Source organism: Xenia sp. Carnegie-2017, unplaced genomic scaffold (genome assembly GCF_021976095.1).
Source record: "Xenia sp. Carnegie-2017 unplaced genomic scaffold, XeniaSp_v1 HiC_scaffold_3, whole genome shotgun sequence".
Lineage (NCBI taxonomy): Eukaryota > Metazoa > Cnidaria > Anthozoa > Malacalcyonacea > Xeniidae > Xenia > Xenia sp. Carnegie-2017.
The window spans coordinates 759751-780790 of record NW_025813493.1 but is presented as its reverse complement, the minus strand read 5'-3'; the positions used below and the strand labels follow the sequence as shown (position 1 = coordinate 780790).

General features: G+C 33.2%; 2 protein-coding genes across 3 annotated transcripts in view; both read right to left on the bottom strand.

The window, feature by feature from the left end:
• LOC124455063 (fibropellin-3-like) overlaps positions 1-4256 on the bottom strand; it is a 54718-nt gene extending 50462 nt beyond the window's left edge. Inside the window, 5 exon segments of the mRNA XM_047005816.1 lie at positions 2613-2644; positions 2714-2809; positions 2812-2829; positions 2901-3017; positions 4077-4256. Of these exon segments, the coding sequence (XP_046861772.1) occupies positions 2613-2644; positions 2714-2809; positions 2812-2829; positions 2901-3017; positions 4077-4089 (276 nt within the window). The 5' untranslated portion in view covers positions 4090-4256.
• Positions 211-20558, bottom strand: LOC124455062 (macrophage mannose receptor 1-like). Of its 2 annotated transcripts, XM_047005815.1 has the most exons (7): positions 20178-20558; positions 19458-19862; positions 18150-18266; positions 17963-18079; positions 17245-17379; positions 16358-16739; positions 211-526 (listed from the first exon to the last, which is right to left on the bottom strand). In XM_047005815.1, exons 1-6 carry the CDS (start codon positions 20533-20535, stop codon positions 16372-16374), a joined length of 1500 nt encoding a protein of 499 aa, XP_046861771.1. In that variant the 5' UTR covers positions 20536-20558; the 3' UTR covers positions 211-526; positions 16358-16371. The 2 variants fall into 2 exon arrangements, with proteins under 2 accessions (XP_046861771.1, XP_046861770.1); XM_047005814.1 differs by lacking the exon at positions 211-526 and having other exon boundaries at positions 16049-16739.
• Between the last annotated feature and the right edge of the window lie 482 nt (positions 20559-21040).

The following is a 21040-nucleotide window of genomic DNA, read 5'->3' as shown; positions in this document are numbered from 1 at the left end:
CCGTAATCTGATTGGCAGCAGAAGTGCACGGGTGGAATTTTACGATATCTGACCAAAGGGTTCATTTGTTTCGTTTGCTTTTCATTTTACCAAGGAAAGTACAGCATTTGCAGATCAATTAAGTAGAAAATGAAAATCATTGAAATGAAGGCAATTCAAATGACGCGTTAAGTCAATAGGCTACTTAAATACAACTGAAGCAATAGATGGTTTACGAGTTCATTTTCTTCTTTATGAAATGAAAGGAAACAATTCTCTTGAAAATAGTCCTCTCAAGATTTAAAATGCATAAATGAATTTTGAGGAGTGGTGCAGAGAGGCGCATTTCCTACAAAATACTTCATACATACTAAACAATTAAGTAAAAATCATATATTCATTGGTGTTTATGGAGCGGACTTCCGACAATCTCCCCACCATGATTAAAACAAAACTTTAGCTAGCACCTCAATTCGTTGATGCAGCATGAGTAGTACATACTTAACCATACCATACTTGATATTTCATCCAGAATATATTTCAACTTGTTAGGCATACCATTCATGCTGTGATAATTAACTTTCCTGCAGATCAGTACCATAATTCGCCTTTTAAAGCTAGTACTCGGCAACGCTTGCTGGTCGTCATGTTCAGTGGGAGCGGCGTTTTTTGAAGAATCAATGGCTGATAATGCTGGTCAATTACTGCTACGTAGTCCAAGTTCTCTGGTGAATGTTCTGATTTACCTTCATCGTCTTTATTTTGTGTCGGGCTTTGGGAGAGGAACGTCCTGTTTATGAATGATTTCATAACGCTCTTCATCACTAAAATTTGAAGTAATTTTGCCGATGACATCGCCTGGCTCTTCGTATATTTGATCTCCATTGTCATGCTCAACTTTTGCCTCAAGCTCAACTACCTGATGTTGTTCCTTTTCTAGAAAAGAGTTTGTTAGGAGTTTAACAAAGACATGCAGTCCATCGAAAAAAGACATTATGCAAAATACAAAGAATTATTAAGAAATCTATGTATAATTTTCTGAACAAGTATTCAAACCCCAAATATCGTAAAAAATATTCAAAAATGAACCAAAAGGCTAAATTAACATATGATACAAATCATTCAACCCTTATATTAAAAAAAATTATTACTTTATACCAGGGGTCTCCAAACTACGGCCCGCGGCCCAGATGTGGCCCCTTAGGCCTCTCAATCCGGCCCGCAGAGACACTTAAGAAAAAAAAATAATAATATTATTAAACAAAATAAACTTTGTGCAGAAAGTTCGCGTTATGACGCAAGCCAACTCGCAAGAGTTTTATTAAATATTCGCTCTTTGACCAGCGGTATACGGTTCGTCATCCCTCAACATGCTCAATGAAAGTTCATGTAAAGTTTGGAGACCCCTGCTTTATACTAAAGCTTTAAACACTTTCGCGTATACGACAAACGGATTCCTTGTAAGAATTACGTTGTAAAAAAATGAATATCGTATTTTGTTTCAATTTACAAAAACAAACAACAAGAAAAATGATGACAAAAACACGACACAATCATTAACCTAAATTAACCAATGGTAAAAACTTTTTGATCCCTTCAAAATATAATTATACAATTTATACTGACAATTCTTTGTTTTAACACTTTATCCTGTAAACATAACCTTTTATAAGAATTTTAAGATAACAAAATGAGTAGCTTACTTTTTTTTGATTTACAGAAGCAAGCAACGGCAACGGCAACAACAACAACAATAATAACAAAAACAACAACAGCAGATATTCCAGCTGCAACACCTATGATTGTTGACTCAACAGATGAAGACTTTGGTGAAGTTGGTAAATCTAGAGAAAATAATGAAGTCATCATTGTATTGTCTTTATTAAACTTTCACTATTACAAAGGGTTTGTTCACTTAAAATGCTTCAAAAAAAAATTAAAATTTCCTCCCACTGCTTTCTGACAAAACAAATAAATTTGCTGCACTATAACTTTGTTTCATATGCTTATTTCAAAACATATATAGTTTTAGTTTATAGAAAATGCGCGTGAACTACAAATTTGACAATTTCTCTTAATGTAATAAAATATATAAATATTATTAGTCGATGACATTATTGTAGTGATGTTATCGATGACATTGCTGCGACAAAAAAATCTTCTTGGACGCGCACAGTGGACTTCATTTATCAAAATAAAGTAGATTAATGAACATCACTTAAATAACCTTTTACACTAAATATTTTTACATTAAACATATTCGAGATTTGATAGTAAGTTTTAGCCTCACAGTTCGGTCATATCACCCTGTAAGTATCAAACCTTTTTCAACATTTGCCGCATGATTGTGAAATTTCAACGCCGGGGTTGAGTTCAGCACCGGGGTTGAAAAGCTGTCGTGTAATAGCGCATTGTATTTGATTAAGATTTATAGAGCAAGCAGGGCTGAAATTTCAGCCCACTTAACAGGGCTGAGTTCAACCCGTGGTTGAAAATGCTTCATGTAATCAGGCCCTTAAAGTAATTTTTAGATACCAACTATAAAATCTTACTTGACACGAGTCCATTTCCAGTGTATCCATCGTTACATTGACATTCATAAGAACCTTCCTTATCAGTGCAGCTTGCATGACATCACAAGGAACATTCAAACATTCATTGATATCTTAAACAAAAACAAACATTTGTTAGGCAAGTTAAAACTATTGCTACATCAACGGTATGTATGTCTTACTCGTGCAAGAGATCCCATTTCCAGTGTATCCATCGTTACATTGACATTCATAAGAACCTTCCTTATCAGTGCAGCTTGCATTGACATCACAAGAACATTCAAACATTCATTGATATCTTAAACAAAAAACAAACCATTTGTTAGGCAAGTTAAAACTATTGCTACATCAACGGTATGTGTGTCTTACTCGTGCAAGAGATCCCATTTCCAGTGTATCCTTCGTTACATTGACATTCAAAAGATTCTTTAGTGTCAGTACAGTTAGCATTGACATGACAAGGGTCGGACAAGCATTCATTAATATCTTCAATAAAAGATCAAAATTAAATAAAAATTACTAATTTGTTGCTTTATCAAAAGCCACCGCTTCGTATTTGTACAACACAACGTTGATTACATAACAAAAAGGACCTAAATTATAAATTATGCTTCCTCATTATTATTCCTTTGACATAGTTTACTAGCCTGGTTTAATTTGAAGACTTAATCAGTTACTTGTTACATAAATTAATTTGTACAAATCCTCATATATATACAAAATATTGCATCTCCGGAATAACCTTTACAACATATACATATAAAAGACCTTGTTTAATACGATGATACAAGGATTTGACAAAAAATTCATTGATAAGATTGGTGAATAGCCTAAAGAAAAGTATAAGTCCTTCTGTCAACCACAGTTATGTACATGAAGCGATACAAGGTATAGCATGAGTTGAACTTAAATATATCATCTTTAAGATGTAATTGTACTATACAATTAAATTGATAAAGTTATGCTTTTACTGTTCATTGCTGATGCTAAAATGTGCATAGATTACACGATATTTTTATTCATGTATGATCGTGGCCATACATCTTTCATTGATGGGATGAAAATTATGTAGAAATCTTTTACATGATCACGTACACCAAATCATCTCTTACAATATTTTGACAAGCTCACTTTCATTAATGCGTCAGGAAAAGAAAATTTTAAGTAGGGTTTTCAGAAAACTACAAAATTTTTAGAGATGATATAATATAAATTGAAATCCATTAATTAGCATTGTCATAAATGTTATGTCATAAATGTTATGTATAAATGTTATGTCATAAATGTTATGTCATAAATGTTATGTCATAAATGTTATGTCATAAATGTTATGTCATAAATGTTATGTCATAAATGTTATGTCATAAATGAACTTCCTTGTGCCTGAAGCTGTTAGCATGTTAGTATGCGTCTACTTATATCAGTTTCCACTGGAGGAAGAAAAAATTATGAAATTCTCTAAAATTTTAAATGTGTAATTCTACATAATGCTATTAGTGAAAAAATTTAGAAAAAGTACAAAACATTGATGATTTCATTGCTTACATTTTATCCTCATACGTTGACAAATGAAATGGTGTGATCTTTTGCATGGTTCATCATTCCAAAAGCCATAGTAGATCCTATATTGCACACAATTTTCGTTACCACGATAGTTATTTGGTTCTTCAGGACCCCAATTTATAAAAGTAGGTGTTACATTATGGACTGTATAAAATTTATTGTCGCTTTATTGCTACAAACCAATAAAAGGTTTTGATTTGTTTTGCTGGACTTCATCAAAATAGCGTCATTTTCAGCTTTATTTTTGGAACAGCAAGATCTCCCTTCTGTCGACAAATTCTTCTGGCTTCATGCCATGTTTCTGGTTTTGTACTGAAGAAATAACAAGATGATCGAAGCTTCACCCAGTCACGTGGACAACTACTCCCATTGTTAGCTAAGGAGAACAGAAAGCCGGATACAACGACTCGATTAATAATATAGTCATACAATGCTCAATGAAACAAATTGCTATACGTCAATACGTTGTATATTTTTTAAATTTATCGTTGAATGTATTAATGTTTATCTCAACCTTGTTACATAAGGCATCTGTACTGACATCGAATGTTTTATGAATGTCGATGAAGCAAAAGATATACTGGAGATGGAGTTTCTTGTAAAGTCAGATTTTTATATTTCGTATCGACATAATAATTTATTTTATTAAATATAATTTCATTACTTACATTTTATCCTCAATATCTTACCTTGACAAATGAAATGGTGTGATCTACTGCATGGTTCATCATTCCAACGGCCATAGTATATTTTATATTTCACACAATCCTCATTGCCACCTTCGTTGTTTGGTTCTTCAGGACCCCAATTTATAAAAGTAGGTTTTAGATTATGAACTGTATAAAATTTATTGTCGCTTTTATTGCGCAACAAACCAATAAAAGGATATTTGATTCTTTTTTGCTGGACTTCATCAAAAATAGCGTCATTTTCAGCTTTATTTTTTGGAACAGCAAGAAATCCTCCTTTCTTTTGACAATTTTTTCTTGCTTTTCGCCAAGTTGTTTTTGTCCAACTGAAGAAATAGCAAGATGACCATATCTCCATCCAGCCACGTGGGCATCCTCTGACTTTGTTTTGTAAAGCAAACAAGAAACCGTATGCAGTGAATTAATGCGTCAGGAAGAGAAAGTTTAAGTGGGGTTTTCAGCTAACACCAAAAACTGCTTTGGTGCGAGTAAATAAAAATTGAAATCTATTAATTAGCATTTTTAAAGTTGTTTGCAGTCACGTCATTTTAATGACAATTTTCGACCTAAAACTGCTCGGATGTTAGCTAACATTAATTTTTGCGGTGAAGAAACAAGAAAAATTATAAAAATCTCTAAAATTCAAAATGTGTTTGTTTTACGTGATGCTTTCAGAGTAGACAGAATCGCAAAAAGTTTAGAAAACGTAAAAACATTGATAATTTCAGTACTTACATTGACAAATATAATTGTTTTCTGTTGTGCATGAAATGTCATTCCACTTGCGTTCCTCAGAGAATTCAACACAATCCTCACTGCCACCTGCGTCGTTAGGTTCATCAAGACCCCAATTTATGAAAGTAGGTGCTACATTATGGACTGTATAAAATTTATCGTCGCTTTTATTGCGCAACAAACCAATAAAAGCATTTTGATTTTTTTTTGCCGGACTTCATCAAAAATAGCGTCATTTTCAGCTTTATTTTTTGGAACAGCAAGATCTCCCCCTTTTTCTTGACAATTTTTTCTTGCTTTTCGCCAAGTTTTTTTTGTTCCACTGAAGAAATAGCAAGATGACTGTATGTCCATCCAGCCACGTGGACATCCTCTGACTTTGTTTTGTAAAGCAAACAAGAAACCGTATGCAGTGAAGTAATGCGTCAGGAAGAGAAAATTTTAGTGTAGTTTTTAGCTAACACCAAAGACTGCTTTGGTGCGAGTAAATAAAAATTGAAATCTATTAATTAGCATTTTTAAAGTTGTTTGCAGTCACGTCATTTTAATGACAATTTTCGACCTAAAACTGCTCGGATGTTAGCTAACATTAATTTTGCGGTGAAGAAACAAGAAAAATTATAAAATCTCTAAAATTCAAAATGTGTTTGTTTTACGTGATGCTTTCAGAGTAGACAGAATCGCAAAAAGATTAGAAAACGTAAAAATATTGATTATTTCATTACTTACATTTTTCACAAATATAATTGTTTTCTGTTGTGCATGAAATGTCATTCCACTTGCGTTGCTTAGAGAATTCAACACAATCTTCGTTACCAAGATAGTCATTTGGTTCTCCAGAATTCCAATTTGTGAAAGTAGGTGCTACATTATGGACTGTATAAAATTTATTGTCGTTTTTATTGCGAAACAAACCAATGAAAGGATATGTAAGTTTTCTTCTATGTGAAAATTCGTAAATGGCGTCATTTTCAGCTTTATTTTTTGGAACAGCAAGATCTCCACCCTTCTGTTGACAAATTGTTCTGGCTTCATGCCAGGTTTCTTGCGTTGTACTGACGAAATAGCAAGATGACTGTAGCTCCATCCAGCCTGAGGGACAACTACTGACTTTGCTAACTAAGACGAACAAGAAACCAACTACATCAACAACATGGAGTTTGTAGCAGAGCTTGACAGTCCCCCCCCTTTCTTCAAAATATTTTACTTTGTAAAGTGTAAAAGTATAAAAATCCACTTTAACAAATACTTATATTTGATAAGAATGGATGTTTATCACTATTTCTAGTCTCACTTATGTTCCACTTTCATTTATTACTTGACGTTAGATTGATCAATTATAGAGGCGTTCAGACTGAGTGCTGGAGTACGATACCCTGGTTCGGACAAAAATCTGCAGGCCGTTCACACTACGTAGTACTCACTAGCTTCGTCTATTTATAATTTCATGTTTTTCTTTGTAAACAAGCTTTGAAACCATGTGCTGAATACGTACCTCTCTGTACACGTTACTTAGGTGTCGTCGTTAACATTGGTGCCCGTGCCCGAGCACCGTACTTGGGTACTACCTCTTTTCCTGTTGACAGACCTGGCCACTTATACACGGCCACCATCAAAATGTTGTGCTCACGTTGGTACCCGTGCCTGAGCACCGTACTTGGGTACTACCTCTTTTCGTGGTGCTTAGACCTGGCCACTTATACACGGGCACCATCAAAATGTTGTGCTCACATTGGTGTCCGTGCCTGAGTACCGACTCAGGGGACTCAGTCTGAACGCACTATAATAAACTTTACAAACGAAATAAAACAAACTTTGTATGTTGAATGATTACTGATAACTGTTAAAAAGCAGCTTTGCTATACTGGGACCAACAATCCGATTCTGTAATCTTCCCCCCTCCCCCATTTTCTAACCTCTCCTTGGCCCCTGCATGATGATATCTGCATTATTAAGTAGAATATTTCATAAATTCATACCTTGTAAATTGAACACGGGCATCATCAGAAGAAATGTCAAGCGAAACATTTTCAAGCCACGATGATTTTCAATGATACAGTTTGAAATCTGTCCACAATATCAAACATATTACATAATTACACGCGGAACAGCAACGGACTCACCCTTCCCTGGCAGTAGCTGAAATTGTCATGCAAGCCCCACCATATATACCTATATCAATACCACCTTTTTGTTTCGGTATACGTAAATGACATAATCACAGAACTCATGTAGACATGATTGTTTCTTTCTCGCTCACGGCAAACAGAACAGCCACATATACAATTTACCAAAGACGTCGAGGGAAACTGAGCTCCTTCTTACAAACTACAAAACACACTCCACCAGAACCAACACATGTGGACCTAATACTCGACTAATCATCTAACAAATCTACATCATACAAAGCTACCATATTGAACATTAACGAGACGAGCACAACACCTTTGAACGAAATCATCGAACGATTTTCACCACGAAAATAAATGAAACAAACACAAAGAATGACACCATAAACACAGCATTCGGAAACATTAGCAGTCAACAAACAGAATTGGACCATTAATCAAATGACAAGGAAAGCAACGATAACATACGTCCAAGTTAGGTGAACTATGTCTGAGAGAATCTCGCGTATATATTATGGTCATAAAAGAACATACGTGTCACATAAACCGAAAACAACCAGACGAGCAACAAGGCGAAGTTTACAAAAATACCCTCGACTATAGCTAGGCCACCTACCTCGACACACTAAAGATAAACAACCAGACGAGCAACAAGGCGAAGTTTACAAAAAAATACCCTCGACTATAGCTAGGCCAACTACCTCGACACACTAAAGATAAACAACCAGACGAGCAACAAGGCGAAGTTTACAAAAAAAAAAATACCCTCGACTGTAGATAGGCCACCTACCTCGACACACTAAAGATAAACAACCAAACAAGCAACAAGGCGAAGTTTACAAAAAAAAAAATACCCTTGACTGTAGATAGGCCACCTACCTCGACACACTAAAGATAAACAATCACAAATACAAAAGATATAACAACCAAAAGGCTTAACATCACCAACGAACAAATATAATATTTACACATACCGATGCTGTAGCAACGACTAAAGTGTACAGAATACGATTTATTATATGTACTATACAGAATATTATACATACGTTTTATGTATTAGAAATTTGTCTTACCAACACAGCAAAACCGTTGAACCGATCAAAACATTTATACAAACGGCACAATCTCAAACAAACGAGTAAAATAATAAGCACACACTTGAAAATAAACGGAAAATAGACAACAACCAGAACATCGGACACCCACATATTTCTTGTACATACAATATTTTGACTTTAAACAATACGAAAGAAACATGAAATACGGCGAAACCTGACGTTTATGAAATGATTATCGCTAGATTTCGTTCAAGTTAAATCAGTTGTGCGAACTGTGTAACTTTTCCTGTTAAAACACAAGTTACTCAAATTTCAAATCAGTCATAAAAGTTGAATCACCATCGCATGCCACTTTTATGATATAAAATTACGATAAAGCAAGTTTTATAATTTAAAATTGTGATAAAGCATTTTACTTATGAAGCTGCAGCTACACTATAAGTTTAACTATATAATAAACATGACTGAATTAATCAGTTGTGTTTTATATCATTATGACACGGATTATGATTGATATACAACAGTAAATACTTCTTACTGCAGCAATATTTCAAAACAGGACTGTACTAATCTGGATGATTTCGTTTTAAAAATACATAAGGACACACATCAATGGATTTTATTTGAAAATAAGAACTTTTAATAATGTCCGACACGACGGGGAAACGTATATTTAAAGTTTCATAAGCAATTAATACAGTACAGCTGGCACAAAGTAAAATGAAAGTATTTATAATAGACTAATAGTATACACATTCTGCTTTAAAGAGCGTGCGTCATAGAACCTATAGCTGCTCGTTTATGACGCAGGTTATTCTTTAAGAGTTGCTTAGGACAAGCAAAATGAAATTGCGAAAGTTTAATTAAATGTGTATTTCTCTCAAACCTTTTCCAGAGGCAGGCATCAAGCTTATTAAAAACAACGGGCTTATTTTGCTTAAGTCTTGTTGCCGTGTTTATATAATCTAAAACACTTTAAGTTCGATTGATTTCTGTGTTGTTCATTAAAGACTGAAGTTGTGTTCGAATTGCTTGTAAAAACACGTCCGTACTTTGATAGTTACGTAGTCGCAAAGCTTCATCAGCCTAAAAGCAATAACAACAAAAAACAATGAACTGGATTTAAACGAGGTTTTACAATGTATAATAATACACTATAGTCATTACGTATCAGATCAGTAATATATTCTAACCAGAGCAAATTTAGAAGAGGAATTCGGCAACACTGGGCGTTAGGAATCACGTGTATAAAAATAGTAACACGTGACCAATATCCCAGCTTTAACAATACAACAAAAGCATTTTAGGGCTGTTACATGATCATGCAAAATATAAATCGGACTACCTGCTCAAGCAAATGCTATTCTGTGAGCAGAGATACTTTGTTTGCAAAATGAAATTATATAATAAAGCAATACTTACTATTTCTTTTCTTTGCATATTCTTTCATTTCTTCTTTCAATTGGTCTTTGATAACAACAGCTGCATGACGTGATTTTTCGCGTTCTTCGACCATTGTTTCATTCAAATTGCTCTAAATAAACAAAATATTTATAAATTTGTTTGTTTGTAGTGAGCTAAACATATATCTTGAATGGGTAGCTCTGTCTGGAGAGATATGTGTTAATAGATAGTGTATACAGATGTATACATGTTGATAGGTGTATGTATACAGATGTATTCCGGTAGATATTAATGTACACAGATGAATGCTGATCCATGGATGTATACAGATGTAGTATGTTGGTAGATGGTGGTATAAAGATTCATGAATAGAGATTTGTGTTATTAGGTAGCTATAAACAGATCTGCTTTTTTGTAGATGAATGTTTAATGGTGTATATGTTGTAGATGGGTGTAAAACAGATGTCTTTAAACTCAAACATTATTTATATACAGTCCCCATGCATCTTTGTATACCAACATACCGTACGTACATCTTTGTATACCAACATACCGTACGTACATCTTTGTATACCAACATACCGTACGTACATCTTTGTATATCAACATACCGTACGTACATCTTTGTATATCAACATAACATACGTACATCTTTGTATACCAACATACCGTACGTATATCTTTGTATATCACATAACGTACGTACATCTTTGTATATCAACATACCGTACGTACATCTTTGTATATCAACATACCGTACGTACATCTTTGTATATCACATAACGTACGTACATCTTTGTATATCAACATACCGTACGTACATCTTTGTATACCACATAACGTACGTATATCATTGTATACCATACCACGTACATCTTTGTGTACCAACATAACGTACGTATATCTTTGTATACCAACATAACGTACGTACATCTTTGTATACCAACATAACGTACGTATATCATTGTATATCTATCAAAGCATATATAAGTTAACCTTAGCTTCTTCTTCCTGTTCTTCAACAAACTTTGAAATCAAATTTTTCGTTTCCTTTCTTTCCTGACAAAGATTTTCTTCAAATTGTTTCTAAAAATGGAAAAAAACAAAACCGCGTGTGGACTTTCGTCAAAGTACATATATTACATTTAGGAAGGGTTGCCAACCATGAATATTAAAATAAACATATTTCTAATACACATGTATCTACTTAGGCACCTTACATACGACATGATAATATAGCAGACTATAATCAAACGACTGTCTTTAAAATATCACAAAGGCAGCGATCTTTCTTGTACGTATAATGTAAAATACACATCCCAAGAAACTGCATCTTACCTTTACTGAAGAGATCATAGACTCAAACTCTTTCTTCTGATTGAGTAGCAATTCGTCAGCGGCAGCAATCGCGTTCTTCCTATATTACGATACGCCATGTAAAATAAAGACACATTATACCATGAGATGTAAAGTCTTAACTTCAGTTACAAATATTCTAAATTATACAAACCTCTAAGGCCTTTTCGAGCAGTTCTTGATTTTCTTTCTCTCCTCTTCAAGACAATCGTTCAATTTTTCTATTGATTATAAAATCATTTTCAAAAATTAATCAGTCTACTTGAATGAAGTCATTACATGTATGAAGAATCATTATTCGCAAAACAAAGCACAACAGTCTTTCCGAAATGAGGACGATGAAATTCACCAATGAGAAATAAGAGAAATAACTTAGAATCGCATAGATGGTCGAACTACAATTTATAGTTAATCTTTAAGTAAAAAACAGACGAACCATGAATTTGAGCGACTTTGCCTAAGAGTTATTGTTCTTTTTTTTCTTAATAATACTGTATAGTTATATTAGCTACAACCTAGAATTCTCACCTCATATTTCGCCTTTTGTTCTTCTAAAGCATCTTCAATTTTATGCAATCCTTTCGTTTGTTCCTCAACAACCATAAGTTTCAAAGTCTCGCCCTACAGTCACAAGAAATGAGATTAATGTTAACAACGTTTCAAAAAGCATCAAAGATCAAATCTTAAGATGCATCAAGGAACCTTCCTGATTAAGTAGGGGCCGAAATGTGACTCCGCTCCGGTATAAAAGAAAAAAGTAGACTTAAATTTGTAGTGCAGTTTTTAAAAAAATTTATTATTACAGCTTTATGCAGTATAATGAAAGCTACATATATCTTTAATGCATTTGTTCTCTTTTTTACGTCAAATCCCGTGTTAGGTCTATACCGTTTCGACAACCTTTGACTCTGAAGATGACTACCGCTAAGGTTGTCGAAACGTCAGTCAACAACAACAAAAACAGTCATTCTCAGGACTATACCAACCTGGACGATCTACGTTTACAAACATGTAACGATACTCCCGGGTTCAAACCATTTACTTTAAAAACTCGTCAAGATAAAATTTTCGCCAAGTCAAATCTCAAATTCGATTCAACTACCTAACGAAGCAGTTTCCCTGGCGCTGATACAGGCGCTTTGATAAGATAGGTAAGAGTGCATTCAAATATAATGTTCTATTTTGAAAACAGTGGATGGCGCTGTAAATTATGCAAAGTAAAGGACGTAGTTGAAAGAGTTCAAAAAATTTTAAATTGAAAGAATACCATCACTTCTTCGAAACTTTAAACACAGCAGAAAGTAATATTCACAATTCACACTCAACAAAGAAAATGATTGTGTGCACATTCTTCTTGGGACGATCAATCACCTGATGCTTGATGAATTCCGTAAATTTATCTCTCTCTTCTTCAAGTATTTTATGTAAATGTTTCTCATTTCTCTCGCGTTCCTGTGATACAGCTGTTGTCGATAATGCCTTTCGAAATAAAGATGCAGTTGAAAATAAAAAACAAGCCATTTTCTACGAAAGCACTTGGCAAAATATTGAGATGATTATTGGATGTTAAATCAATCAATATTTGTCGGATAGGGAAATTTAAACCTTGTATTCTTCAACTATTAGAGCAAATGACTCTTGTCCAGCTTCTCTCAGTTTCTTAACTTTTTCCTCGTGTTCGTCCTAACAGAAATCACATTAGTAGCAGCCATATGTATAGAGAGAGAGAGGCATAAAACAAACAATAATTTTACTAATTTTAGTACTTACAGTTTATGTCACTTCTTCCACGTTGACAGATGAAATGGTGTGCGTTACTGCATGAAATGTCATTCCATAGTCCATTTGAATACCAATAATTAACGCAATTTTCATTACCTTTGTTATTAGGTTCTGATGGATGCCAATTTGTGTAAGCAGGTTTAACATTTTCGATTGTGTAAAATTTTTTATCACTTTTTTTACGAAACAAACCAATGTAAGGCCGTGTATGATGTTTTCTCTGTGAAAATTTGTAAATGACGTCATTTTCAGCTTTATTCTTTGGAACAGCAAGATCTCCACCCTTCTGTTGACAAATTGTTCTTGCGTTTTGCCATGTTGTTTGTCTCTTACTGAAATAATAACAAGATGTCTGTAGTTCTGTCCAATCAGAAGGACATGGAAGTGCTTCGCTTACTAGACGAATCAAAAAAGTCAATTGCTTAAAAAACGTAGAATCATTAATAAAAATGTTATGATGTGTACGATTTGAAGATATATATAATGTGTAGAAGATATCATAAGCTATAGTACCTTCAAAATTTAACACGATAATCTTTAGAAGAATTATTTGCTTTAACATTTTCAAACCACGAAGAAATTTAATGATACAACAGACTACCATCAAGGACAACGTTTTAACATAATGAGAATGATTGCTATAGTATAATGTATTTATTGATAATGTCCGAGCTTGTTGCTGAAACAAACGCGTAAAGCGTCAATTGTAATACATTATAATGCAAATTAAAGATTTAAAAAATAGACGTTTATCTTCCGTTATTCAAGTAGCTAATTTTAAAACTAAAAAAATCAAACGAATATATAAACGTTTTCTTAGTCATCTTCTTTATATTATGCTTAGTCGCAACTTTCCAAATAATTTCAGCCATTTCAGGCCAAAGAGATAACTGCAAATCACCGAATTATTGTTTTATCAAACCAGAGAATTATGATTATTACAAACAAAAAATCTTTGTTCAGAGTTAATGCACGTCAAATTGTTTTATCTTCTTATCAGATCAGATCACTTGACGTTTTCAATTTGCGAAATCATATTAATGTTAAATATCGCAATTAAAAGCACTGAATATGAGTCGCCAAAGCAGACAAAATTGCTATATTGCAAAAAATCATGCTAAGTGAAAAAAGATCATGCTAATTAAAATTCATAGTTCACCTGCAACACACCAGTAAATCGTAGGGTGAAATTCAAACAATGCGTAGTTTAAAGACAAGACATGGCAAAGGAATAATTTCTCGAGTTTATTTTTTATATATTTTAAAGGATTTCTTCCTCAAATACAAAACGATTTTGCAAAAGAATACTTTTGAAAACTTATTAGTGAAAATGGACGAAGCGTGTGATTTTCTATGGGAGCAAATAAGTCAACTTGTCAAAAATGTTTCGTTCGCCATAAAACAGTATATTGGCGAAGAAAATAACCATAGTTTGTAGAGCCTTAGAAGCCCTAAACTGTCCATTTCTTCTGTCTCGTGTAGTGGAGGTCAGCCTTGCTATGATATTTATGAAGAACAGGTGCTGTTACTTAGGACGATAAATTTTACTTTCTCCCCTAGAAAATCTTCTTGTGCAGGATTCAAACCATTGAGCAACACTATCCAAGTATCACATGCTTTGTCTGTTTTCACTGATGAGTTTTCAAGAGCATCTCAAGAAGCAGATCGGTTATCAATAAGTGGCTATTTTTAATAAATATCTTGAAATATTGCCTCCCTTTCGGTCATCTTTGAGCCGAAATCCCACATCACATGTTGCTGTTTGAAAGCTGGCTAAAAATATAGAATGCGTATCTTGGAGTGCACTAATAATGCTAGGAAGATGAGCCAGATAACGTCAGTGGTATAATGAACACGAAGAAAATAGCAAAAGATGATTGTTCTGGTTTGCTAGAGATGATCGTGGTGTTCTTTTGTGTTTGAAATTGTTGAATATGTATTTTTAGTCTGGTATTTGAGCTGCTATAGCCAGGAATGTTATGCATTCTGTTATTTTTGTATGTTGAGGTTTCCGACAATCATCTCTTGTGTTTCCCCTACCACCCCTGCTTTGTATCATTTTGTTAGTGCAATATTAATATGTCTAACTGTCAGGCATATTAAATATTTGATTGAAAAGCACTATGTACAACTTGTACAAAATAGTACATTGAAATATAAGAAAACGTATTCGAAACTCTCCTAGAGAGCTTAACTTTTTTGAATGTTGTCCTTCTCAGTACATTTTGAATTCTTTAATTTAATATTACTAACGTCATTTCACATTCTGATTATTCACATCCATATTCAACAACTTCCTTTAAAAAAGCACCATTTAGCTTGTTTTACCCATCTGGGATACGGATCCCACTCTGAATAAATAAGAATTTTAATATCTTTAATCAAACAAAGAAAGTTGTGTTTTTTAAACAGTCTAGCAAACACTTTTTATTGACTTTATAAAAGTAAGATGTAAATTGCATTACATTGGTTTAGTGAGACGATTTGAGAAACCAGGTGATAAACTTGGCATTTTTTCTCTGGGAACCATAATAGACATGATTTTTTGCTTTATTTTTTTCAAATCAACAAAAGGGGGATTGTTGGCGTTTCCTGCAATCTGATTGGCAGCAGAAGTGCATGGGTGGAATTTTACGATATCTGACCAAAGGGCTCATTTGTTTCGTTTGCTTTTCATTTTACCAAGGAAAGTACAGCATTTGCAGATCAATTAAGTAGAAAATGAAAATCATTGAAATGAAGGCAATTCAAATGACGCGTTAAGTCAATAGAGCCTACTTTAATACAACTGAAGCAATAGATGGTTTACGAGTTCATTTTCTTCTTTATGAAATAAAAGGAAACAATTCTCTTGAAAATAGTCCTCTCAAGATTTAAAATGCACAAATGAATTTTGAGGAGTGGTGCAGAGAGGCGCACATTTCCTACAAAATACTTCACATATACTAAACAATTAAGTAAAAATCATATATTCATTGGTGTTTATGGAGCGGACTTCCGACAATCTCCCCACCATAATTAAAACAAAACTTTAGCTAGCACCTCAATTCGTTGATGCAGCATGAATAGTACATACTTAACCATACCATACTTGATATTTCATCCAGAATGTTAGGCATACCATTCATGCTGTGATAATTAACTTTTCCTGCAGATCAGTACCATTATTCGCCTTTTTAAAGCTAGTACTCGGCAACGCTTGCTGGTCAGCATGTTCAGTGGGTGCGGCGTTTTTTTGAAGAATCAATGGCTGATAATGCTGGTCAATTACTGCTACGTAGTCCAAGTTCTCTGGTGAATGTTCTGATCTACCTTCATCGTCTTCATTTTGTGTCGGAAGCTTTGGGAGAGGAACGTCCTGTTTATGAATGATTTCACAACGCTCTTCACTAAAATTTGGAGGAATTTTGCCGATGACATCATCGTATATTTGATCTCCATTGTCATGTTCAATTTTTGTCTCAAGCTCAACTACTTGATGTTGTTCCTTTTCTAGAAAGTTTGTTAGGAGTTTAACAAAGACATACAGTCCATGGAAAAAAGACATTCTGCAAAATACAAAGAATGTATTAAGAAATCTATGTCTAATTTTCTGAACAAGTATTCAAACCACAAATATCGTGGAAAATATTCAAAAATAAACCAAAAGGCTACACTAAGATATGACAGAAATCCTTCAACCCTAATACAAAAAAAATAAGTACTTTATACTAAAGCTTTAAACACTTTCGCGCATACGACAAACGGATTCCTTGTAAGAATTACGTTGTAAAAAAATGAATATCGTATTTTGTTTTAATTTACAAAAGCAAGCAACAAGAAAAATGATGACAAAAACACGACACAATCATTAACCAAAATCAACCAATGGTAAAAACTCTTTGATCCCTTCAAAAAATAATTATACAATTTATACTGACACTTCTTTGTTTTCACACTTTATCCTGTAAACATAACCTTTTATAAGAATTTTAAGATAACAAAATGAGTAGCTTACTTTTTTTTGATTTAAGGAAGCAAGCAACGGCAACAACAACAATAATAATAACAAAAACAACAACAGCTGATATTCCAGCTGCAACACCTATGATTGTTGACTCAACAGATGAAGACTTTGGCGAAGTTGGTAAATCTACAGAAAATAATGAAGTAGTCATTGTATTGTCTTTATTAAATTTTCACTACATTACAAAGGGTTTGTTCACTTAAAATGTTTCAAAAAAAAATTAAAATTTCCTCGCACTGCTTTCTGACAAAACAAATAACTTTGCTGTACTAAAACTTTGTTTCATATGCTTATTTCAAAACATATATAGTTTTAGTTTACAGAAAATGCGCGTGAACTACAAATTTCACAATTTCTCTTAAAATAATAAAATATATAACTATTGTTAGGCGATGACATCATTGTAGTGATGTTATCGATGACATTGCTGCGACAAAAATCTTCTTGGACGCGCACAGTGGACTTCATTTATCAAAATAAAGTAGATTAATGAACATCATTTAACCTTTTACACTAAATATTTTTACATTAAACATACTCGAGATTTGATAGTAAGTTTTAGACTCACAATTTGATCATATCACCCTGTAAGTATCAAACCTTTTTCAACATTTGCCGCATGATTGTGAAATTTCAAAGCCGGGGTCGAAAATGCTTCATGTAATCAGGCCCTTAACATAATTTTTAGATACCAACTATAATATCTTACTTGTACACGAGAGTCCATTTCCAGTGTATCCATCGTTACATTGACATTCATAAGAACCTTCGTTATCAGTGCAGTTTGCATTGACATCACAAGGAACATTCAAACATTCATTGATATCTTAAACAAAAACAAACCATTTGTTAGGCAAGTTATAACTATTGCTACATCAACGGTATGTGTGTCTTACTCGTGCAAGAGATCCCATTTCCAGTGTATCCTTCGTTACATTGACATTCAAAAGATTCTTTAGTGTCAGTACAGTTAGCATTGACATGACAAGGGTCGGACAAGCATTCATTAATATCTTCAATAAAAGATCAAAGTTAAATACAAATTATTAATTTGTTGTTTTATCAAAAGCCACCGCTTCTTATTTGTACAACACAACGTTGATTACATTACAAAAAGGACCTAAATTATAAATTATGCTTCCTCGTTATTATTCCTTTGACATGGTTTACTAGCCTGGTTTAATTTGAAGACTTAATCAGTTACAAGTTACATAAATTAATTTGTATAAATCCTCATACATACGAAATATTGCATCTCCGGAATAACCTTTACAACATTTACATATAAAAGACCTTGTTTAATACGATGATAAAAAAAAATGGGACAAAAAATTCATTGATAAGATTGGTGAATAGCCTAAAGAAAAGTATAAGTCCTTCTGTCAACCACAGTTATGTACATGAAGCGATACAAGGTATAGCATGAGTTGAACTTAAATATATCATCTTTAAGATGTAATTGTAATATACAATTAAATTGATAAAGTTATGCTTTTACTGTTCATTGCTGATACTAAATTGTGCATAGATTACACGATATTTTTATTCATGTATGATCGTGGCCATACATCTTTCATTGATGGGATGAAAATTATGTAGAAATCTTTTTACATGATTACGTACACCAAAATCATCTCTTACAATATTTTGACAAGCTCACTTTCATTAATGCGTCAGGAAAAGAAAATTTTAAGTAGGGTTTTCAGAGAAAACTACAAAATTTTAGAGATGAAATAGTATAAATTGAAATCCATTAATTAGCATTGTCATAAATGTTATGTCATAAATGTTATGTTATAAATGTTATGTCATAAATGTTATGTCATAAATGTTATGTTATAAATGTTATGTCATAAATGTTATGTCATAAATGTTATGTCATAAATGTTATGTCATAAATGTTATGTCATAAATGTTATGTCATAAATGTTATGTCATAAATGTTATGTCATAAATGTTATGTCATAAATGTTATGTCATAAATGTTATGTCATAAATGTTATGTCATAAATGTAATGTCAGACAAGAACTTCCTTGTGCCTAGAGCTGTTAGCATGTTAGTATGCGTCTACTTATATCAGTTTCCACGCTGGAGAAAGAAAAAAATTATGAAATTCTCTAAAATTCTAAATGTGTACTTCTACATAATGCTATTAGTGGAAAATTTAGAAAAAGTACAAAACATTGATGATTTCATTACTTACATTTTATCCTCATACGTTGACAAATGAAATGGTGTGATCTACTGCATGGTTCATCATTCCAACGGCCATAGTAATTCTTATATTGCACACAATCCTTATTGCCACCTTCGTTGTTTGGCTCTTCAGGACCCCAATTTATAAAAGTAGGTTTTACATTATGGACAGTATAAAATTTATTGTCGCTTTCATTGCGCAATAAACCAATAAAAGGATATGTAAGTTTTCTTCTTTGTGAAAATTTGTAAATGGCGTCATTTTCAGCTTTATTTTTTGGAACAGCAAGAAATCCTCCCTTCTTTTGACAATTTTCTTTTGCTTTTTGCCAAGTTTTTTTTGTTTCACTGAAGAAATAGCAAGATGATCGAAGCTTTACCCAGTCACGTGGACAACTACTCCCATTGTTAGCTAAGAAAAACAGAAAGCCTAATGCAATGACTCGATTAATAAAATAGTCATACAATGCTCAATGAAACAAATTGCTATACGTCAATACGTTGTATATTTTTTAAATTTATTGTTTAATGTATTAATGTTTGTCTCAACCTTGTTACATAAGTGCATCTGTACTGACGTCGAACTTTTTTATGACTGTCGATGAAGCGAAAGATATACTGGAGATGGAGTTTCTTGTAAAGTCAGATTTTTATATTTCGTATTGACGTAATAATTTATTTTATTAAATATAATTTCATTACTTACGTTTCATTCTCAATCTCTTACCTTGACAAATGAAATGGTGTGATCTACTGCATGGTTCATCATTCCAACGGCCATAGTAATTCTTATATTGCACACAATCCTCATTGCCACCTTCGTTGTTTGGTTCTTCAGGACCCCAATTTATAAAAGTAGGTTTTACATTATGGAGAGTATAAAATTTATTGTCGCTTTCATTGCGAAACAAACCAATAAAAGGATATGTAAGTTTTCTTCTTTGTGAAAATTTGCAAATAGCGTCATTTTCAGCTTTATTTTTTGGAACAGCAAGAAATCCTCCTTTCTTTTGACAATTTTCTTTTGCTTTTCGCCAAGTTTTTTTTGTTCTACTGAAGAAATAGCAAGATGACCATATATCCATCCAGCCACGTGGGCATCCTCTGACTTTGTTATGTAAAGCAAACAAGAAACCGTATGCAGTGAATTAATGCGTCAGGAAGAGAATATTTAAGTGGGGTTTTTAGCTAACACCAAAAACTGCTTTGGTGCGAGTAAATAAAAATTGAAATCTATTAATTAGCATTCTTAAAGTTGTTTTCAGTCACGTCATTTTAATGACAATTCTCGACCTAAAACTGCTCGGATGTTTGCTAACATTAATTTTGCTGTGTAGAAACAAGAAAAATTATAAAAATCTCTGAAACTCTAAATGTGTTTGTTTTACGTGATGCTTTCAGAGTAGACAGAATCGCAAAAAGTTTAGAAAACATAAAAACATTGATTATTTCAGTACTTACATTTTTGACAAATATAATTGTTACGGCTTGTGCATGAAATGTCATTCCACTTGGGTTGAATAGGATAAAATCGAACACAATCCTCGTTACCACGACGGTTATTTGGTTCTTTAGGACCCCAATTTGTGA